Here is a 23,013-nt window from a genome sequence, read left to right as displayed (position 1 = left end):
TGGAAACCTGCATCGGAGCTCCCTATACCACCATTGTGGGACGGGCTCTTCAGCAGAGGACCCAAGACTGCTGCTGCAGGAATCTACTCACTACTGCCACCTCTGGTGAACTCTACAAGCTGTACAATAAAAACTCTCTCTGAGTTTGTGTATCTGAGTCTAGCTTGGTACTGCAGTTCCCCGCGGGGCTTCTCCCCATGGGAGTGGCCATCACTGCAGCAACTAAGAATCCACCAAAAACATAACAATTGCAAGGCCCTAGACTTGTCACTGGTACCATACCGCCTCGCTTCCCTTGTGCGCCCAAATAAAAGACGCGTTCAAATACAGCCATAGCACGCTGTTGCTCAAGTAGGCACCCAGTACACACTTAAGTAGGCACCTAGCTCAGTGCACCCTCACGAAGGCACTCAGCATGTGCTCACATTAAGCGCTCAGTGCATGCTCAATTTGGTGCTCAGTCTCAAATAGGCGCACCACAAATATAGGCTGCAAATATATGCCTCAACCTTGTTCGCATCAGTGGGCGCACATGTACGTGTTTACATCATCACTCTGCCGCATGGCAATCATGCTTACAAACAAGTGCGCGGAAATGCTGCCATGGCCTACCACACAGTTTGAATTAGCAAGCCTGCAAGTGGGGGCCTAGCCAGAAACTGCTCAACCAGCCGCACCCGTGCTGCCACCGCACCACACTAAACTCCCCCAAAGAAGTGAGAGGGAGGAAGGAAAGACACAACCACTCACGCCGAGGGAGGAAGAGCCAGTAAGAAAGGAATAGGGGAATAAAACCTCCCTACTCCCTGCCTTCTGCTCCTCTTCATTTATTAATTAATTTATTTATTTTTAGCCTGAGCTCAGCCAGCCCTGGATGAGTACAACTGGGTCCCCTGCTATAGGGGGAGAGGGTGAAAGCCTTCACCGCCAAGCCTCCCTCATCCGACAACCACTTTGCCTGTTTTGGGGTTTTTTTGTCCATGCCTGAAAAAGGATGTCGAACTAAAGGCACTCAACTGAACGCGTGGTCATGTGCTAAGACATCTTTATTGTTTGTTCTTGAAAAGGGATCACAATCTACAAAGATTCCAGTTTTCTCTAGAACCAGTCCTCATTCAGAGCACAGTCGTTCACCCCATGGTCGTTGAACACAGTATACCCAGAGTACCAGCATTAGACAGCACAGTTAGACCCCGAAAAGACAGAAGGCTCTGGATTTATGCTAATCAGTAGTTCTACTTTCTTATATGTGATGAGGGTACTTTTATACCACCCTCCTCAATTCAAAGTTTAACACATAGCAGTACATAAAAATACAATGCAATACAATACATGAACAATATAAAAAACATATCAATTATAGCTCAATATATAATAATGAACTAAAAACTATACTAAAACCCATCAAAATTTAATTCCCTACTCTCACTAAGAAACATACAAATAACGGCAGAAAAGGACCAAATGGTCCATCCAGTCTGCCCTGCAAGCGTATGGTAGTATCTGCCGATTACCCCCATGCTTATCAGTTTCCCAAACCATAAAAATCAGGGCCCTTGTTGGTTACCGTCTGAATCCAATTCCCTGTAACTCCTTGCCGTTGAAGAAGAGAGCAATGATGGAGTTGCTCTAACAGTATGTAAGCTTATTGGTTAAGGGTAGTAACTGCTGTAACAGCAAGTTACCTCCATGCTCTCTTTTCTCCATTTCCATTCTCTAGTTTTAGAGATCCACAGAGTTTATACCATGCCCCTTTGAATTCTTTCACCACTTTTGTCTTCACCACCTCTTCCTGAACGGCATGGCAGGCATCCACTACCCCCATCTGTGAAGAAATATTTCTTGATGTTGGTTCTGAATCATTAAGGGCTCACAATAAATTACAGAAAAATCAATGAATATCAATATCAACAATATAACAATACATCTCTTTCTCCTTGGACAAACAATGCAAACAGATACACAAGATGGGCAACATCCTATGACGCCAAATCAGTCATTTCTCCCTCAGCTATGAGCATATATGGCACTTCCCACACTACTGTCACTGTGTGATCCTCCCTCAGTCTATTTTTGTCCGCTCATGCAAATGGTTGAACTTCTCTCTCTCAGGTTACCACCATATTTTCTCATCAAAAAATATTCTCGAAGGCTTCTTCTGAGAAATAAGAAAAGAGCCCTTTCAAATCTTGCACTGAATGTCACAAAAAAAATGACTGTGGCAGATCTACACAATTTTTGCCTCTGATGTTTAGGTCAAAAGCACAACAGCATGAATTGTAGCCCCTGTGGCAGAATGTTCCCACAGACCATAGAATTTCAAGAATTTATACTTAAATACGAGCTTTCAAGCTCATCAGAAAAGCGATGGTCAAAGAAAAGATGTTGAGAAATATCACCACCTAATTCTTCTTCAGAAAGATTGCGAGGAAAATGCAAGAAGAATCAAGAATCGACTGCCTCAGCCCACAGTGACTCCTCGGTGTGGAAGCTTCATCATGCAGAATCATTGGCGCTGAAGAGTCAAACAGCAAAGTCTTTGGCACAGAAACACCGTGGTCGGAGATACTAGTGCTGAGCCATCATGATGTGGAAACATCGGCGATGAAACATTTATGGTATGGACCATTCAACGCCAAGTAAGATCTTAGTAGCACACATAGGGATTCCGAAAGTAGAGAAAATATGCACAAAAGAAATTAGATTCTGATCTCGACAAAAAAGGCAAAATCTCAAGCATTGGTTTTACTTCATCTCTGATACTGCTCTCAAAAATTCCATCTGGAAGTGAAGAGCCATTGCTGCTATTACCACCATTGCTGGAAATACATTCTTTCATCCAAAAGCTTTGGACTTATTTCTTTAAAAAACATATATAAAATAACTACCAAATAAAGATGACACTATTCAGATTCCAATTCTGGAAAAACACAGGGAATAACTTAAAACTAAGCTTCCAGCTTTAGATTTCAACAAGGAAAAGAAGAAAACAGAGAAAAAAGAATTTGAATAGGGATCTGCATCCTATGTAGATTTAGTGTCAGAAGATTCACAAAGCTCAGATGAATCTATATTTATTTATTTATTTTTAACATTTTTATATACCGATAGCCGTTTACACATCGTACCGGTTTACATGGAACAAAATGGAAAGGCCACAAAAAGGGGCGTATCCTTTACATAGAACACAGAACAGTGAAAAACAAACAATAAACATCAAAGGGTAACTTTGGTTAAGCATTTAACAAAGAAGATAATAATAATATATACAGCTTATATAAGTAAGAATAGCATAAATACATTGAGAATAAATTAGCAGGAGGTTCAAATGGGAGAGAATTAATTTGACAAGTGATTTAAGAGTAAGGTGTAAGAACTGGAGAAGGGAGGAAAACTAATGGGTGACCAACTGAAACAAGTTGGAAAGGGGCACTTGGGAGGAAGCTGAGAGAGAACAGTGGTAGTCTATTGAGATAGCCGAGGCGTTGAGGCATTTAGCTGAAGGCCTGCTGAAACAGCCAAGTTTTTAATTTTTTTTTTAAACTTGGGTGTAAAGGTTTCTGTGCGGAGTTCGTGCGGCACAGAGTTCCAGAGGGTAGGGCCGGCCAGAGTTAACGCTCTTTTAGTAGTAGAGGTAAGTCTGATGAATTTCAGGGAGGGTAGGTGCAATGTTCCTTGAAGGATGGTCCGAATTGGTCTCGTTGAGACGTGAGGAAGGAAGGGGGGATTGAGCCGGTGCGTGTTTTCATTTACAATAGATTTGTGAATGGGGGAGAGAACTTTGTATTGAAGGACCAAAGAAAATCTACTTTCTGACCTTAGTAAGAAACAGAGAGACCTCCCGCTAGCTGAGAACTTCTCCCCCTGAATCATCAGGTGGACACAGGCAGCACAATTGCTCAGCCAGCTGCAACACAGCACTCCTTTCTTCCTTACACTTCATAAACTATTTGAACCAGCAACGCTGGAAGTAATTTAATTTGCCACATGCTTTCAAGACTGAGATTACCTTGATATCTTCTGGTACAGTCAGCCAGCGCACGCCCGGAAGATTGTCTAAAAGCAGAGCGCTGCAGGCATCGTAGTGCTGAGCGCTGGGGTCAGCGCTGGGATTTAGTCTGGCAGGCTGCAGGGCTCGCTGGAAGAAGAGGTTGAAAAAATGATCCTGACGAGGAACATTCTCCACCTGGCAGAAAGCACTGAACAAACATGAACTGCAAGTTAAAATAACATGGAGAAGCTGGAGCCTCGCATGTGTAAGCCTCTTCTGTTACAGCAAACTTAAAAAAAAACCTAAATCTAAGCTCTAACACCTATTTGTTAAATTCAACAAAAACGACTGACAATGAAGCAATCTCTACACATGCATATATGGGCACAGAGACAGATGCACAAATTCATAAACAAACGACACAACTCATTAAGTGTGGATATGATTCTAAAGAAACAACTTTACTTGTTGGGACAGACTGCTCTGAGCATTAAAGGGGTAATTCTCCAACAGCTGCATAAAGTGGACAGCAAATATGTGCAAAAGTTACAACAGTTTTATTAATATTATTTTCTTATTTTTGAATCATTTATTTTCCATCTTATGCAGTATATTTCTAAGGCGTTTAGCAAAGTAACAAACAGTGCTGAAATGATGGCATACTAACAAAGAATAAAACTGCAATAAAATAACTTGAAAATGACACCACTAAAACTACCTGCACATAATTACAGCTGCTGATTTGTGCGCAGAAATCTTTCAGGAAATTGTACACACACACACTTTTGAAAAATGTAAAAGTGCAAACTCCTGCCCCAGCCCACCCCCGGGAACGTCTCCGCTCATGCATGCAGGATATATGTGTGGGCTGGCAATTTTATAACAGGTATTTCTGTCAGCGAAGCACAGTTTCACCCGCAGAAAAGCCTTGGAAAATGACCCTCTAGGTGGCTAACTCTCTCTTCCTTGAATATATTTGAATGTCTACATCCAGCTGTGCTCCTAACCTTGGAGAACACCTGGAATTAAAGCTCTCCATCCCATACTTGAGTTTGGGGGGTTTTTTGTTTTTTTTTGCAAGTCCTAGATTTTTGCATTAGCTAAAATGTGGGGACTTACTTTTGAGCCCTCTGTCCTCATCAAGGCTCAAACCGAAAAGCAGGGGCCAGTCAAAAATGTGTGCATGCGTGCGGCGGCATTATAGCTGCTTTCCAGTTTGCTAGTGATCAGAAATTCAGAAATATTTCTGCTTGAGAAAGCAATTACTGTACCTGCTCAGGGAACCGTACATCACTTTCAAGGTCCGAGCTACATCCACAATCATGTTTTTCAGCTGAGAGAGAGGCACCCTTGACAAGCAGAAACACATTACAACTGTGAAAGACTGCATGGCATTTAAAGAAATCGTTGTCCATTAAGAACATAAGAACATACCATATTGGGTCAGACCAAGGGTCCATCAAGCCCAGTATCCTGTTTCCAACAGTGGCCAATCCAGGCCATAAGAACCTGACAAGGTCCCAAAAACTAAGTCTATCCCATGCTACTGCTGCTAGTAATAGCTGTGGCTATTTTCTAAGTCAACTTGATTAACAGCAGGTAATAGACTTTTCCTCCAAGAACTTATCCAATCCTTTTTTAAACACAGCTACACCAACTGCACTAACCACATCTCCTGGCTAGTGTTCCCGTTTCCAGTCACGAGTAAAACGCGGGAGCTGACTTATGAAAGCTTTTATCTCATTGTATGATTATGGGGAGAAAACCCCTTTAATACATCAGGTCAACTATATTTAAAAGATGAAATTAATGTGAAACAAACGCAACATGCTGCTTACTACATGGAGTTAAAGTGCAGGAGCAAAGCTCTGGGAACTGCGATCCCTTGCAAAGAGATTCTCTCTCCTCTGCACACTGGCAAGTTGGCTTAGAAATTGCCTTTTGGCGTACAGATGATGTGACTATTCCTGGATTCTTTTATCACACTCCTGCAGCTCAGCTGGGATATGCCTTGAGCTGGAAACAAACCTGCCAGCGTGGGCATGGCAAAGACAAAACTAAACATTCAGATATTTTTACTGTTTTGGTTGCTTTTAAAATACTCCGAGATTCTCCTTTCCTTTTTATTGGAGGGGAAGGGGGCTGTGGGGCAGTGTTGCCTCATTTATAAGAACATAAGAAAATGTCATACTGGGACAGACCAAGGGTCCATCAAGCCCAGCATCCTGTTTCCAACAGTGGCCAATCCAGGCCATAAGAACCTGGCAAGTATTCTACAGATAAAATAGAAATATCTCCAAATCAAATCTTACCAGTCTGCGGGAAGGCCTATTAGAAGCAGCTTATCAGACTCCTTCCAGTAAGCCACATGAACCAGTTTCCCACTCACAATCAGTGAAGAGCTGGAAAAACAAAGCCAGAAAACATCTGTAAGCTGCAACATGCCACAGTAATGCTTACAGGTCATAAAACTATCCACCAAGTACGAGCTGCTTCTGGAGGGAGAAGAAAACTCTGGGTCATCACTAAGTCCTAATCTAGTCTTGCTTTTCTTGCATACATACTGCATTTACCTTGAAGAAAAAATATTTATTTATTTATTTAGCATTTTTTTATATACCGAGGTATAGCATAGTTGCCTTCACTCCGGTTTACATATAGAACAACTTGTTACATTGAAAGATTTTAAACTTTAAATTTAACAATAGTGGGAAATGGCACCAAAAGAAGAGATGTGAACAAAGAACATAGTGTAAACAGGGTAGATACACTGAATAGATAGGCAGATATAACTGGGTTCTTCAAAAAAGGAGGCATCAGTGGCTTGAATCAGTAGAGGTTGTCCAAATGGAATATTTAAAGTTGGCAGTTAAGGGATTATAGTATAAAGTTATTGAGAGTTGTCCTTAAGAGAATGGTTGAGAAGCCAAGACTTTAGTTCTTTTTTGAAGGATTTTGAGTTTTCTTGCGCGGTGAGGAAGTGGGGTAGTGAATTCCAGAGTTTTGGTCCGATGATGGAGAAGGCTCTGTTTCTGGTGGAGGATAGTTTGGCATTTGGGAGTGAGGGAATCACAAGTTGCAGTTTACTAGAAGTTCTTGTTGTGCGTTGAGGGCAAAGTATGTGTATAATGTCATCAAAGGAAGTGTAGTCGGCTTTGTAGATTGCATTGTGGATCAATGAAAGAACTTTGTATTCAATTCTTTTTTCTATTGGGAGCCATTGTAATTGGTTGAGGACAGGGGTAATGCGATCATATTTGCTTTTACCCGTTAGAAATCTGGCAGCAGCATTCTGAAGTAGCTGCAAGGGCCTCAAAGATGATTTTGGTAGACCAATCAAAAGGGAGTTGCAGTAATCCAAGCCGGAAAAGATGAGGGCTTGAAGTACGGTTTTTAAATCGTGGGGGTGAAGAAGAGGTTTTAGGTGTTTGATTATTTGAAGTTTATGAAAGCCTTCTTTAATTTTTGTAGAGATGTGTTTTTTGTAATTTAGATCAATGTCTAACCAAAAACCCAGGTCTTTCACGTTTTCTTTAAGTTGGATGAGGGTCTTATCGAAGTGAAAGGGTGGTATTGTTTTTAATCCAAGGTTTTTTCTGTTAATTAGGATACATTCAGTTTTGCTCATATTTAAGCATAATTTGAGGTGGATTAACATGTTTCTGATTGCATCAAGGTGAGAGGCTGCTTTTGACATGGCATCTTCTATCGTAGAGGAGATTGGAACGAGAATTTGTATGTCATCAGCATACATGTAATAAGTTATGTCAATACCTACAAAGTTATGTAAAAAAAGTTATGTAAAAAAAGTTATGTAAAAAAAGTTATGTAAAAGTTATGTCAATACCTACAAAGCAAAGCAGATCGTATTGCAAAATGATAATGCACACATTCTTTTGCTTTAATGTTTGAGAATGAATCATATAACATGCCTCAAGAAAAGAGGAATGCTGCTTCTGATTCTAAGAGGACAAAAGGGAAACAGGAAAAAAAAAAAGAGGAGGAAGCTGATAGCTATAGAAGACCAAAAAACACCCCCACCCAAGAAGGTTGGTGCAACAGCTAGGGGCTACAACCTTGTATAGTCCATAAATAGATTCTATAGTTATTTGTGATTTTCACTAATCAGGATAGCTCTGCCATCGGAGGTATACCACACAGTTTCTATACCAATTAGTCAATGTCAAGGGATGCAGTTCTTTATGCTGTCAGTAGCAGAAAGTGAAGACATCTGTTATTTACTGAGGATGAGCTGAGAGATTCACACCAACCTAACAACAGAAATCCACGTGTATGACTAAAGATGTTATTACTATTCCTAATTACCCCAAAAGCTCAGAGCCGTAGTGTGCCTATGGCCAATATGGCCACGGCCATAGGCGCCGCTACAAAAAAGGCACCATGTCCCAATGAGAGCAGTACGGCCGGCAGGTCCTTAGCAAAAGAAATGCAGCGCGACCCTGTCAAAATTGACGGTGTGGTCGGCGTAGCCTTAGTAAGTGAAAAAGCAGAGCGGCCCCGCTGGCAACACTGCTGATTTTGGCGGGGCCCGCTGTTTTTCTATTTACTATCCCTTCTATTTACTATCCCTTTCTATTTACTACCCCTTTTTGAAGGAATCCCTTCAAAAAACCATCACATACTGGAACGAATGCCTACAGCCTATTAAAGACTTACTCTCAAACCTCAACCTAGTATTGAATGCCAATAAAACCGAAATGCTCATTGTCTCTCAGGATCCCCTCACAATCTTTTCTAGCCTCTCTCTTCCAAACGTAAATAACATGTTCTCACCTGACGTCAGAAACCTTGGAGCATGGCTTGACAATCATCTAAACCTAAAAAAGTTCGTAAACAATACCACAAAGGACTGCTTTTACAAACTGCAAGTCCTCAAAAAACTCAAACCCCTCCTTTACTTCTCCGATTTCAGGCTAGTACTTCAATCCATTATATTATCTAAGCTCAACTATTGCAACTCCCTGCTACTAGGTCTACCCACCAACACCATCAAACCATTACAGATGGTACAGAATTCTGCTGCTAGAATTCTAACAAGCACCAACAAAAAAGATCATATCACCCCAATCCTTTGTAACCTACATTGGCTTCCCATTAAACAAAGGATACTCTATAAGGTACTAACTATCATCCACAAAGAGATAAACAATCTAGCACCCATCACATTAAGCGCTCAACTACAACCGCACACATCTTCTAGACCAATCAGAAGTGCTTACAGAGGAACACTGCATGCCCCGCAAGTAAAATCATCATTGAGCAAACGAGCGCTATCTTCAGCAGGCCCCCACCAGTGGAACTCGCTCCCCCCTGATCTAAGACTAGAACCCAATCATCAAGAGTTTAAAAAAAGATTGAAGACTTTTCTTTTCCAACAAGCCTTCCCATACTCTCAATTCAACTGAAACAGAAAGACTTCCTAAATATGAGGTATCCCCTAATTATGGACACCGTACCAAGTCCTTCTTTCAGGACTCTGCAACTGGACAACAATCTTTGAGCTCAAAAATTCATTTTACTTTATTATATATATTTTGCATTGTTTATATGCCATTATTCTACGTTAATTAGTTAAACTGTATAGATTATATCATATAATATAATTTTTATTTATTACTATGTTAAGCTATAATATTTATTTATCACTATGTTTAATATGTTTAATTGTCATCCAGTTATTGTTCCATCGGTGCTACTGTTCTATGTAAAGCCCCTCTCTCTGTTGGGCAGTTTTTCGTTTTCGTTTTATGTAAACCGGAGTGATTTGTAGTCCCTACAAGAATTTCGGTATATAAAAATTAAAAATAAATAAAATAAAATAAATAAATACTAAGGTTGTGCTTACCACATCATCAATTTTGGTGGGGGCCGCGCTGCTTCGGAAGAGGAAGAGCGCCTCTGCTGGAAGTAGTCCAATGCTAGAGCTGCTCGGCTCCGTGGCAGGAAGCCGTTCACTTAGCCACGGTGGCTGAAGGAGATTGATGCTGTCTGCTATGTCAAGGAGGACATGAGTGAGAGAAAGTGTGCTTGTGTGTGGGAAAGTGAGAGAGCATGAGAGAGAGCATGTGTGTGGGAAAGTGAGCGAGAGCATGTGTGCATGTATGTGGGGGAGTGACAGAGAGCATGTGTGTGCACAACTACCCTAGTTACTCTCTGCCTGCTAATCCATGACAATTTCAGGGCATCTGGAAATCCAAACTTCCATGGTATGGATAATGGAGAATTTTTTAAAATCCTTATTTTAATTGTTGGGCGTTATTTGATGTGTCTGTTTTGAAATATTTTATTGATGTTTGGAAGATTTTTATATCAGTTTTTAATTATTGAATGCTATTCTATTCATTAATTGTTTTGAATTATTCTTTTTATTGGTATGGTTCCACAAATTCCGTTTAATGAGGAATGGTAATGTTTCTATTTTTCCATTGTTGCAGTGCATACAGAATTTGGCTTGTTGCAGTTCCCAGTTCAGTTTTTGTCTGTACATTTCTATTTATACTGTATGGTCTCTTTATTCTGTATTTGAGGGTCTATCTGTGTTTTGCATGTGTGACTGAAGTGAGTTATTCCATTAGTGTGTAGTTTCTATGTAGATCTATAGCAGCTTGGCTTGTTCTGTTTTCCTAATAGGGGATGTATTACTATTTTAGGCCTGCTGTAATACTTTATTTATTTATTTATTTATTTCAAATTTTTATATACCGGCATTCGAGACAGCAGTCACATCATGCTGGTTCACATAGAACAGGGGTGCATAGTAAACATAACTAACAATGGTGCTGAAAAGGCAGTTACATATAACAGGGTGTTAAGAACTTGGCTTAGAAGAGAAAGGACAGGTTATTATTCACACGAGTAACGATAGAAGATAAGGTTAACCATGGTGTAGGTGGAGAATGGGGGTGGCTTGGAAGAGTTAATACTTGTAGTATTAACTTTCATAGATAGGGTTGTTGCTGTTTCAGTGGTCTGAGGGTCATGGCCATGCCCAAGATGCATTACAGTAGGCCTAATACCGTATAGGTTCCAAGCATCTCTTGCTTTTTTGCAGGGTTTTCTGGTTGGCACCTCAGCAGTGCACGTAAATATAATATACATATTGTGATATTTTTACCTCAGAAGACTGGGCTTTGAGTGTTCTTTTTCATGTAAAATCTGTAACTCTTGCAGCCACAACTATAGTGTTGTCCCTGTCTAGGTCCCTTGCATTCCCTATACTCCTACCACCCCCATCACCTCTAACAGACCCACAGCCATACATGAGTACATTCTTTAATACAATGGAATAACGGCAAACACAGATCTTGGATAAAAAAGGCCGCAGCATTATTAAGAATACCCTAACCTGACCACCAGCACACTTTTATTTATTTATTTATTTATTGACAGTACTACTTTTTCAGTTCCTCTGACTCCTCAAATATTAATGCCTGCTCCAGGGCAGGGGTTAATTTTTGATAGTATAAATGTGCACATTGAGTACACAATTTTTTTTTTTTTTGCATTGGGGGGAAATAGCTAATAGCCTCATCAACATGAATTTACATGTGATGAACGCTATTAGCTACGCGCTCTACTAGATGCGCATTTTGGACTCGCTAACTCCCATTTTGCATTGCATCCAATCGCATGTTGAGTCGTGCGCTGCAGCTAGTGCACAGTATTGCATCGGCCTGTTAGTCTTGTTTTAACACCTCCCATCTCAAGGCAGTTTAGTAAGATGTAAAACAGGAAACCACAACTAGATATAAATCTCATGACACGGACTATGCACGTTTTTACAATATATTCCTCGAACAAAGTCTTAGTGGAAATAAATGTAAGGCATGAATTTCTAGTATGTTCTGAGCTAGAAACAGAGCTGCAATGCTGATTAAGAAGGACAGCTTCCCATAAGTTTTAGGAAACAGCACAGTTTCCTTAGGTAACAGCTATTCTCAGAGGACAGCAGGATGTCAGTCCTGACATGTGAGTGACACACCTGATGGAGCCCGGCCAGAAACACTTATGTCAAAGTTTCTAGAACTTCAACTGTGCCCTCCTGAGCATGTCCACGCATACTACTGTGCCACGCAGCCATATGGGGGCTCCTCAGCCTTGTATTCTAGCAAAAAAAAACCCCAGAAACTAACTCCACAGGAAGATGAGCAGGTTTTGTGAGGACTGACATCTTGCTATCCTTGGAAAACACCTGTTACAGGTAAGCAACTCTGCTTTCTCCTAGGACGAAGAGGGTGACAGTCCTCACACGTGAGGAATCTATAGCTACATGATGGAAAGAACAAGAAGTGCCAATGGGCACAACAATTTTTTGTTGGCAACAAGCTTTATTCCATTGTATACCTAACCTATGAGGAACAGCCTGGAACAAAAATATGCCCTAGGAGGAAAAGGAGTTGAGTTCTATACCTCAAACAAATTCTGGAGGAAAAATTAGCCAAACCTATTGTTGCATCGGCCATCCCTGTCCAAACAATACTGAGATGTGAATGTGTGATGAGAGCTCCACATCGCAGCCTTACTGATCTCCTCCATGGGAATAATCGCAGGTGAGCCACATACATTGCCATGGCTCAGACAGAGTGAACCTTGACATGGCCTACTAGATTCAAACCCATCCAGGTATAACAGAAGGAGATGCAATCTGCTAGTCAATCAAAGTCTGTTTGGCAACAGCTATTCCTAGTTTGCTGGTATCAAAAGAAATTTTGGGTGGACCTTCTACCCGGAGCGGACTGAAGCCATAGGCGGCCAAAGCTCTTTTGCAGTCCAAACTGTGTAGTATTTATGTTATATTTTTATTTATAAGTCACTTATGTAAAAAAAAAACCAAACCTCTAAATGGCTAACAAGATACATACAAAAATTGTGACATACAATTAAAATCGAAATGTAAGATACTAAAATCTTAAATCATATTAAAAACATATTAAAACCAGCAAAAGATAAGATCAAACTATTGAAGATTAGATTAAGCATAGGTCTTAGCAAAAAGGAAAGTTTTAAATTGGTTTTTAAAGGATTTTTGACATTGAATAAACTGTAAATCATCAGGTAGGCGGTTCCAATATTCAACTGCAACAACAGAAAAAGCACGTTTGCAGGATTCCCTTAGTTGAGCCTGCAGGAAGGATTGAACTTCAAACAAATTTTTGTTAGGATCGTAGGGCTCTTGTAGACCGGTAAGGTTTTAACAAAGAAGAAATTCACGGAATCGATAAACAACTTCGTAAATTGTGTATCAGACTAGCAATTTTATAGTTAATCCTAGATTGAATAGGGAGCCAATGAAGATCAGCCAATGCAGGGGTTAAATGTTCACGAATGGAAAATCCTGATATTAGGTGAGCCGCTGCATTTTGTAATAGTTGTAATGGCTTAATGACAGACAGCGGCAGGCCTAGATATAAACCATCACAATACTCTGCAATAGACATGATCAACAACTGACTACAGTCCAAAAATCACTTGGGAGAAGCAGAGCTTTGAGAGGACGTAGCAGTCTGAGCTTATAGAAACCAGATTTTACAACGACTTTAATTTGGGGGATGAAAGACAAAACATAAGAACATAAGAAAATGCCATACTGGGTCAGACCAAGGGTCCATCAAGCCCAGCATCCTGTTTCCAACAGTGGCCAATCCAGGCCACAAGAACCTGGCAAGTTCCCAAAAACTAAGTCTATTCCATGTTACCATTGCTAATGGCAGTGGCTATTCTCTAAGTGAACTTAATAGCAGGTAATGGACTTCTCCTCCAAGAACTTATCCAATCTTTTTTTAAACACAGCTATACTAACTGCACTAACCACATCCTCTGGCAACAAATTCCAGAGTTTAATTGTGCGTTGAGTAAAAAAGAACTTTCTCCGATTAGTTTTAAATGTGCCCCATGCTAACTTCATGGAGTGCCCCCTAGTCTTTCTACTATCCGAAAGAGTAAATAACCGATTCACATCTACCTGTTCTAGACCTCTCATGATTTTAAACATCTCTATCATATCCCCCCCTCATCCGTCTCTTCTCCAAGCTGAAAAGTCCTAATCTCTTTAGTCTTTCCTCATAGGGGAGCTGTTCCATTCCCCTTATCATTTTGGTAGCCCTTCTCTGTACCTTCTCCATCGCAATTATATCTTTTTTGAGATGCGGCGACCAGAATTGTACACAGTATTCAAGGTGTGGTCTCAACATGGAGCGATACAGAGGCATTATGACATTTTCCGTTTTATTCACCATTCCCTTTCTAATAATTCCCAACATTCTGTTTGCTTTTTTGACTGCCGCAGCACACTGAACCGACGATTTCAATGTGTTATCCACTATGACACCTAGATCTCTTTCTTGGGTTGTAGCACCTAATATGGAACCCAACATTGTGTAATTATAGCATGGGTTATTTTTCCCTATATGCATCACCTTGCACTTATCCACATTAAATTTCATCTGCCATTTGGATGCCCAATTTTCCAGTCTCACAAGGTCTTCCTGCAATTTATCACAATCTGCTTGTGATTTAACTACTCTGAACAATTTCGTGTCATCTGCAAATTTGATTATCTCACTCGTCGTATTTCTTTCCAGATCATTTATAAATATATTGAACAGTAAGGGTCCCAATACAGATCCCTGAGGCACTCTACTGTTCACTCCCTTCCACTGAGAAAATTGTCCATTTAATCCTACTCTCTGTTTCCTGTCTTTTAGCCAGTTTGCAATCCACGAAAGGACATCGCCACCTATCCCATGACTTTTTACTTTTCCTAGAAGCCTCTCATGAGGAACTTTGTCAAATGCCTTCTGAAAATCCAAGTATACTACATCTACCGGTTCACCTTTATCCACATGTTTATTAACTCCTTCAAAAAAGTGAAGTAGATTTGTGAGGCAAGACTTGCCCTGGGTAAAGCCATGCTGACTTTGTTCCATTAAATCATGTCTTTCTATATGTTCTGTGATTTTGATGTTTAGAACACTTTCCACTATTTTTCCTGGCACTGAAGTCAGGCTAACCGGTCTGTAGTTTCCCGGATCGCCCCTGGAGCCCTTTTTAAATATTGGGGTTACATTTGCTATCCTCCAGTCTTCAGGTACAATGGATGATTTTAATGATAAGTTACAAATTTTTACTAATAGGTCTGAAATTTCATTTTTTAGTTCCTTCAGAACTCTGGGGTGTATACCATCCGGTCCAGGTGATTTACTACTCTTCAGTTTGTCAATCAGGCCTACCACATCTTCTAGGTTTACCGTGATTTGATTCAGTCCATCTGAATCATTACCCATGAAAACCTTCTCCATTACGGGTACCTCCCCAACATCCTCTTCAGTAAACACCGAAGCAAAGAAATCATTTAATCTTTCCGCGATGGCCTTATCTTCTCTAAGTGCCCCTTTAACCCCTCGATCATCTAACGGTCCAACTGACTCCCTCACAGGCTTATGGCAATATGGCAACATGAAGTGAAGAATTTAGGTTCCTCTACAGCAGCCCTTGGGCTAGGGCTGCTGTAGAGGAAGCATTCAAAGCCTTTGGGGGAAGGGAGAGCGTGAGTCTCAGTCAGCACTCAGCAGCAACACCTAGTGGCCAGAATCAGAATCCACATTAGTCAGGTTCTAGAGAAAGCATGGTTTGTGGCCTTTGGCTAAGGACAGTCACTGTGATGAATGAGTGGGCTTAGAAAGAAGATACAAAATAAGGTGGAAAAGCTCTGGGTAGGTGCAAATGAAGGTTCATGGCTCCATAACCAAATAAATGCTATTTCTGATTTAGCTGGAAGTCCAAAAGGAACAGGAAAAAACAGGACAAAAATCTGAGGTACAATACATATACCCAGAAGTAAAGATACAGAAGGAACCCTGCTAGAAGCTAGGGCTGATGACTTTTGCTTCTAGTCCCTCTAGTAAGGAATAGAAAACACTGCATTGCTTGCACTGCTTTGACTGTGCTGGCTTTCCTAAACTTTTCTTTTTGGGACTACTTTAGATGTACCTGAATATAAATCGATGTGATATGTCAGATTGAATGTCGGTATATAAAAATAAATAAATAATAAATAAAAGCACAGAACAAAACTTAAAAATGGAGAAATTACTTACCTATAATTTTGTTTTCTTTAATGTAGACAGATGGACTCAGGACCAATGGAATTATGCTCCCTTGCCAGCAGATGGAGACGGAGTCAGATTTCAAAGCTGACATCACCCTACATACACTCCTGCAATGACCTCAGCCCTCCAATATTCTCTTCAAAAGCCACTGTGGACCTACTAGTAAAAAAAACTTGATTAAAAATATGATTAAAAATAGATAACCGTAACTGTACTAATCAATCAAACTCTGAATACCAGTAAGAAAATAGGTGCCCTGATCTAGGGACTGGATGAAGGCTTACCCATTATCTCTTGGATTTGATATCCACTCCACAGGCGAATTCTTGGCACAATTCTTGGGCAGCCAAGGGAGGGATGCTGAGTCCATCTGTCTACACTAAAGAAAACAAAATTATCAAGTAAGTAATTTCTCCATTTCCTAGCGTATAACCAGATGGACTCAGGACCAATGGGATGTACAAAAGCTACTCCTGATCGGGGCGGGAGGCTGCCCGCAGTCCAGTTAAAACCACCCTTGCAAAGGCTGCGTCCTCTCGGGCCTGTATGTCCAGGTGATAGAACCTGGAGAAAATGTGCAAGGAGGACCACGTCGCTGCTCGGCAGATGTCGACAGGAGACAGCAGTCTAACTTCCACCCATGAAACCGCCTGAGCTCTAGTGGAATGACTTTTAACCTGAGTCGGTAATGGCTTTTCTGCTTCCACATAAGCTCCCGAGACCACCTCCTTAATCCAGCGAGCTATGGTAGCCCGCGAAGCTGGATCATCCTGCTTCCTTCCACCACAAAGCGCTCCTTTTGGACCAGTTCTGAAACTTTCAGATACCGCACCAAAAGTCTACTGACATTCAAAATATAAAGCAGGCGGTATTCCTCCGCGTCCTTGTGTTTATCCAAGGATGGCAACAAAATGGACTGATTTAAATGAAATGCCAAGATTACCTTGGGCCAGAAGGATGGAACAGTATGAAGCTGTAACATTCCTGGAGTCATCCAGAGGAACGGTTCCCGGCATGACAATGCCTGCAGTTCAGAGATGCGACATGCCGAGCATATAGCCACCAGGAACACCGTTTTCAAGGTTAATAAACACAAGGAAAGACTGCACAGCGGTTGAAAGGAAGGCCTTGCCAAAAATTCCAATACTAGATTAAGATTCCACAAGGGAACCGGCCATCATAGGGGTGGAGCCAAGAGCACATGCCCATCGGCAAGTGGAGGCAAATTGAATAGTCTCGAAACTGTGGGTTCCAACATGACAGTAGTGAGCGTTGAAGTGGTCACGTGTGCCCTCGCACATGGCACCACTTCCAAGGTTGCCACCATCAAACCGAGAACTTGCAGATAGTTCCACACCTGTCAGGCGTATCGAGCTCATCCACTGACCCACTTGGGACATCAACTTCCTTATCCACTTGGTTGGAAGGAAGACTTTACCCTGCTTGGTATAGAACCGGACTCCCAGATATTCCAAGGACTGGGAAGGCTTGAGACTGCTCTTGTCCAAGTTTATTACCCAACTGAGGTCCTGAAGCAAGGAGATTACCCTGTTGGTCACCCAGAGACTCTCTTCCACTGATTTGGCCTGGATTAACCAGTTGTCCAAGTATGGGTGCACCAGGATTCCCTCTTTTCTCAACGCTGCCGCTACGACCACCATAACATTGGAACATGTTCTGGGTGCTGTGGTTAGGCCAAAAGGCAGGGCCCGGAACGGATAACGGCAACCCAGTACCACAAAATGTAGGAAACGTTGGTGTTCTTGATGGACTGGAATATGTAGGTAGGCCTTGGATAGGTCCAGGGAGGTTAAGAACTCTCCCAATTGTACGGCTATTATCACATAGTGTAATGTTTCCATGCGGAAATTATTCACTCGTAGATGTCGGCTGACACTCTTGAGGTCCAAGATGGGGTGAAAGGAACCTTCCCTTCTTAGGTACGATGAAATAGATGGAATAACGCCCACCCAGGGCTGCTCAACCTGTTCGGAAGCCCACTACCCCTTACCCCAAAGGGATTGGGAATGACGTTGGTATGGCGCGCCAAGCAATGAGACCAGAGGAAGTCTTACTGAACCCCTCCAAACGTCTCTAAATCGGGAGGTAAATCCTCTTGTTGTTTGTCTTTTTTTTTTTTTTTTTTACTTACCTGAGCTCAGCGCTTACCGGCCTAGTACAGAGATGGTCTCCAGCTGTGGGGGGAGAGTACTTTGGCCGTCACCGCAACGATCAGCTTCCTGCACCCACTGTCTTTCAGCTGCTTAAGCAGCAAAGTTCACGCCAGGAACCGGCTATTAGTCCAAGGCACACCTCTGAGGGATCTCTGAAATTGCCTCAGGAATTCTCAACTGGGAGAGGAACCTTTAGGTATCACCGCAGGAAAGCGAGGCTCAGTGTTCCTTCAATTTAAAAGAAGAATTTCTCCTTCCAAAAAGTACGGTAATCCCATAGGGATAGGCATATCCACCATCTGCTGGAAATGGAGAATGCTGGAGGGCTGAGGTCACTGCAGGGGTGTATGTAGGGTGACGTCAGCTTTGAAATCTGTCTCCATTTGCTGGCAGGGGAGCATAACCCCATTGGTCCTGAGTCCATCTAGCTACACGCTAGGAAATCCAAAATATAAAATGGCACACTTCAGATTCAATCCCATCATTGAGAAGACGTATGTTTATAAGAATTGACCGCTGTCCTTTGTACCTTTTATTTTAGGGTTGAATGGCTATGATCATGCTTCATCTCATAGAAACATATAGAAACGGAAATGATAGCCGAAAAGGACCAAATGGCCCCAGTAAGCTTATGGAAGTATCTGCTGTGTCGTGTAGGTCACCCCATGCTTATCTGTTTTCCAGCCCGTAAAAGTCAGAGCTCTCCCCCCCCCCCCACCGTTGGTTGCTGTTTGAATCTAATTCCCCGTTACTCCCGTGCTTATCAGTTTCCCACACTAGCCCTCATTGATTCCTGTTGAATCCAATTCCCTGTTATACCTTGCTGTTGACACATACAAAATTCCTTGGACCATCTAGTGCATGCATATCCAGAACTACTGGTCTAAAGCCATTCATAGTTGACAAAGTGAAACAAGGTAGCAGATTCTCACTTCAGTTTTTAATTCTTAAATGCTATAATGCAGCAGCAGTTCAATTATTTAACCCCACAGACTAGGAGCAGAAACTAGAACAGCAATACCTGATGACATGTCCTCCAGTCACATTGTGCAGCATGTCACAGAGTGTTAGAAATATCCCTCTGACACTTTTCAGTTTTCGGGATGCTTCGGACACAGGATATTGATAAAGAATCTCTTGCTGTTAAATTCAAAATTGTTAGTTAGTGATGTGAAGAATTAGAAAATAAACAATTAAAAAGAGCTATTATTCAAGAAAACTAAGTTGCTCATCTATAACAGATACTCAGGATAATCAGCGAAACAAGTGAGTGACATCATCCAATAGCGCCCAACGCAGAAAGTTTCTAGATAAGCTTAGAAGTCTTTTCTGAGAATGCTTGAGTGTTCCCATGCAGCCACCGACAAGCGAATCTCCTCAGATCTTATATAATAGGTTACAGTCCAGTTCCTAGGGGACATGGGGCTGCCTGAGCGGCTGATTATCCATTACAGGTAAGCAACTTTAATTTTTTTCCAACAACAAGTAGGATGATCAGCCTCATAAATGGGAATCTAGTTAAAGGCTGCCTTTCAACAAAGGGAGAGTAATTTTCAAAGGGACTTGTGTGGATAAAGTAATGCTTTACTTACAGAAACAGGCATTCAGAAAACTGAACATCTGATATGCATATGCTTTTAAAAACAGCCAAAAGAAAAAAAAAAAAAAAGGTGAGCACTGAGTGGACAAAAAAAAAAGACAGAGGCGAGAGACCCAGGCATGCTTACAAAAGCCTTCTAAACCTTTGCTAGAAGCTTTCCATGTTTGGCACCCTCAGATGACAATAATCAGCTATACAAGTGGATGACCATCCTGCTTAATCACCTTTTAATTTTATCATATATTGTTCTTCATGTACTACCCTTTCGGGACTTATTTACTATCTGTACAGTGCTGCATACATCTAGAAGCACTATAGAAATAAGTAGTAATAGGCCTCCTATTATTTAAACTGTCTTTGGGAACTGGACATTAGGTGAAATTTAGTCTTACATGTTAATTTCCTTTCCTTGAATCCTGCTATACCAGTCCAGACTAGTGGGTCATTCACAAGCCCATTCCAACATCTGTAAGAAAACGGCAGAGCTGCTTAGAGAATGCTTGCCCTAACACGGTATCTCAGTAGTATCTATGAAAGAATATAAAGGCCAAGTGGCTCCCTTACAGATGTTCTCCAGAGCAAGCACTGTAGACTTTGCTCAATAGGAAGCCTAAGCCCTTGTAGAATCAGTATGAAGCACTTTCAGACCCTGCTGACCCTTCAACAAAAGGCTGAGGAGATCATCTACTTGAGATACATGTAAGAACATAAGAACATGCCATACTGGGTGAGACCAAGGGTCCATCAAGCCCAGCATCCTGTCTCCAACAGTGGCTAATCTAGGCCACAAGAATCCGGCAAGTATCCAAAAACCAAGTCCATTCCATGTTTCCATTGCCAGTAATAGCAGTGGCTATTTTCTAAGAACTTAATTAATAGCAGGTAATGGACTTCTCCTCCAAGAACTTATCCAATCCTTTTTTAAACACAGCTATACTAACTGCCTTTCTCTGTGAGGTCTACCAAATAAAGGCCTATCGGTTAGCCAAAAGGAATTAGCTAGCTTTTAAATATCTGAAGAAGATTCAAGAACTTTTTTTTTTTTTTTTTTAATTTATATTTTATTAGTTTTTTAAACAATTTACATTGTATAAAACACAAAGCAAATTTTCTGTTACAACCCAAACATACATGAAAATTTATATCCCATAAATAATCAGTAACAAGAAAATTCTAGTCCTCATTATGGGAGGCACATTTCACAGGAAAAAAAAGACATTAATGAAATCTGTAATCGTACTTTACAGAAATAATGGGAGTTTAATTATTTTATGCAGTTATTCCTCAACCCATCTGCTTATCTATCAGAAAAGATTCAAGGTGAGTGGGATCTTGGAAAATGAACTTGTTCTTTTGATATAGGACTGAACACTTGCAGGGAAATTTTAAATAAAATGTTGCCCCAATAGCTAATACTCTAGGCTTCAGTGACAAAAATTGTTTGCGTCTAGCTTGTGTTGCTTTGGCAACATCAGGAAATATTTGAATACGTTGACCACAAAAATTATGGTCTTTATTTTCAAAATACTTCTGCAAGACTAAATTTTTGTCCCTCTCTCTAGTAAAAGTTACCAAAAGTGTAGACCTTAGTTGGATATCATCCTGAGAGGCCTCTAAAAATGATGTTAAATTGGGGGATTGTTGAACTATATCCATTTCCTCTTGTCCCCCCTGCAACCTTAATCTGGATTTAGGAATATAGTATAGTTTAGATATAACTGTCTCATCAATTGTCACTATAGATAATACTTCTACCAAATATTTTTTTAATAACTCCATAGCAGAAAGTAATCTGGTCTCTGGAAAATTTAAAAACCTAAGATTTTTAACACGATTTTGATTTTCCAGATTTTCTAGCTGTCTATGTGTTATCAGGCCATCTTTAATAGAAGAATTATTTACTTCTTTTAATACCTCAATCTGAGTGGAGAAATTTTTACTTTGATCTTCTAACTGTGTCACACGATTATTGTATTTCTCCATTTCATTTTTAAATTCCAGTGTAGTCATTCTATTTTGTTCAATTGATTTAGACAGAGTTTTTTGTAAATTATCCAGAACCCTCCATACATCTCTTAAGGTAATGTTTTGGGGGTCTAATGGTTCCAGAGCCAACTCTTGTGGCTCGGTTCCCAATTTTACCCCAACAATTACATTATTCGTTGCCGCATTTAACCCTTCACCAGTGAGATTCAAAAGTTCTCTTTGACCATTTAAACTTGATAGAGATGTAGGATTGGAATTTTCCATATTGGATTGGGATAACTGTGTTAGCCCTTGTGGCTCTGGGGATCCTGATGAAAATGAAATTTCTGGAATTGTTCTTTGAGGTGGTCGACTTACCCCTCTCGCTACATGTGAGTCCATCGGCCCTCTCACCGGAAGCCCTGGGGAGGAGGTCCAAATTTTAACCTTCCTCTTTCTGCCCATATGTAACGAAAATTAATCCAGGAAAAATTTTTCAGAAGGGGCGCGCCCCTTTGGCGCGCGGCTTCGGCTGCGCGCCAACGGCTATGCGCCGTAGCTTCCTCCAATTTAAGGCAATTCGGTCCGTCCCCTTCCGATGACCTCAGGGTGTGGGCGGAGCTTCCAGCGGGACCGGGATGATCTTGAGACTCCAACCCCGGCAAGGGGATAGGAGCCCTGAGCACAGTTCCAGGCTGCTCCTCTCTCGAAGAGAGGTTTCTCCCTCAGATACCTCCACAGAACGCTGTAGCTTCCTCCAATTTAAGGCAATTCGGTCCGTCCCCTTCCGATGACCTCAGGGTGTGGGCGGAGCTTCCAGCGGGACCGGGATGATCTTGAGACTCCAACCCCGGCAAGGGGATAGGAGCCCTGAGCACAGTTCCAGGCTGCTCCTCTCTCGAAGAGAGGTTTCTCCCTCAGATACCTCCCAGATTCAAGAACTTTTAATAAGGAGAGAGACTATCCTTACAATCACATTCCCCCTTATGGGACACTGGAAGAAATAGTGCCTGTTTAACTGAAGGCAAAAACAACCTTGGATAAGAAGGATAGCACTGGTTAAAAGCGTCCATTTCTGTGGAAACAGTAGGAGGATCACTGCCAATTAAGGTCCATAACTCTGGGCATAGACCACTAGGGATACCACCTTTAAGG

General features: G+C 41.3%; 1 protein-coding gene across 4 annotated transcripts in view; it reads right to left on the bottom strand.

The window, feature by feature from the left end:
• INTU (inturned planar cell polarity protein) overlaps positions 1–23,013 on the bottom strand; it is a 257,263-nt gene that overhangs the window by 146,250 nt on the left and 88,000 nt on the right. For all 4 annotated transcript variants that reach the window (XM_029589506.1, XM_029589682.1, XM_029589593.1 and 1 more), the window contains exons 5-8: positions 19,315–19,433; positions 6,304–6,393; positions 5,263–5,340; positions 4,010–4,199 (exon numbers count right to left, since the gene is read on the bottom strand). In XM_029589506.1, the coding sequence (XP_029445366.1) occupies positions 4,010–4,199; positions 5,263–5,340; positions 6,304–6,393; positions 19,315–19,433 (477 nt within the window). The remainder of the gene's footprint in view (positions 1–4,009; positions 4,200–5,262; positions 5,341–6,303; positions 6,394–19,314; positions 19,434–23,013) is intronic.

This window comes from Rhinatrema bivittatum, chromosome 1 (assembly GCF_901001135.1).
Source record: "Rhinatrema bivittatum chromosome 1, aRhiBiv1.1, whole genome shotgun sequence".
NCBI classification, from domain to species: Eukaryota; Metazoa; Chordata; class Amphibia; order Gymnophiona; family Rhinatrematidae; genus Rhinatrema; species Rhinatrema bivittatum.
This window is presented reverse-complemented; position numbering and strand designations above follow the sequence as displayed.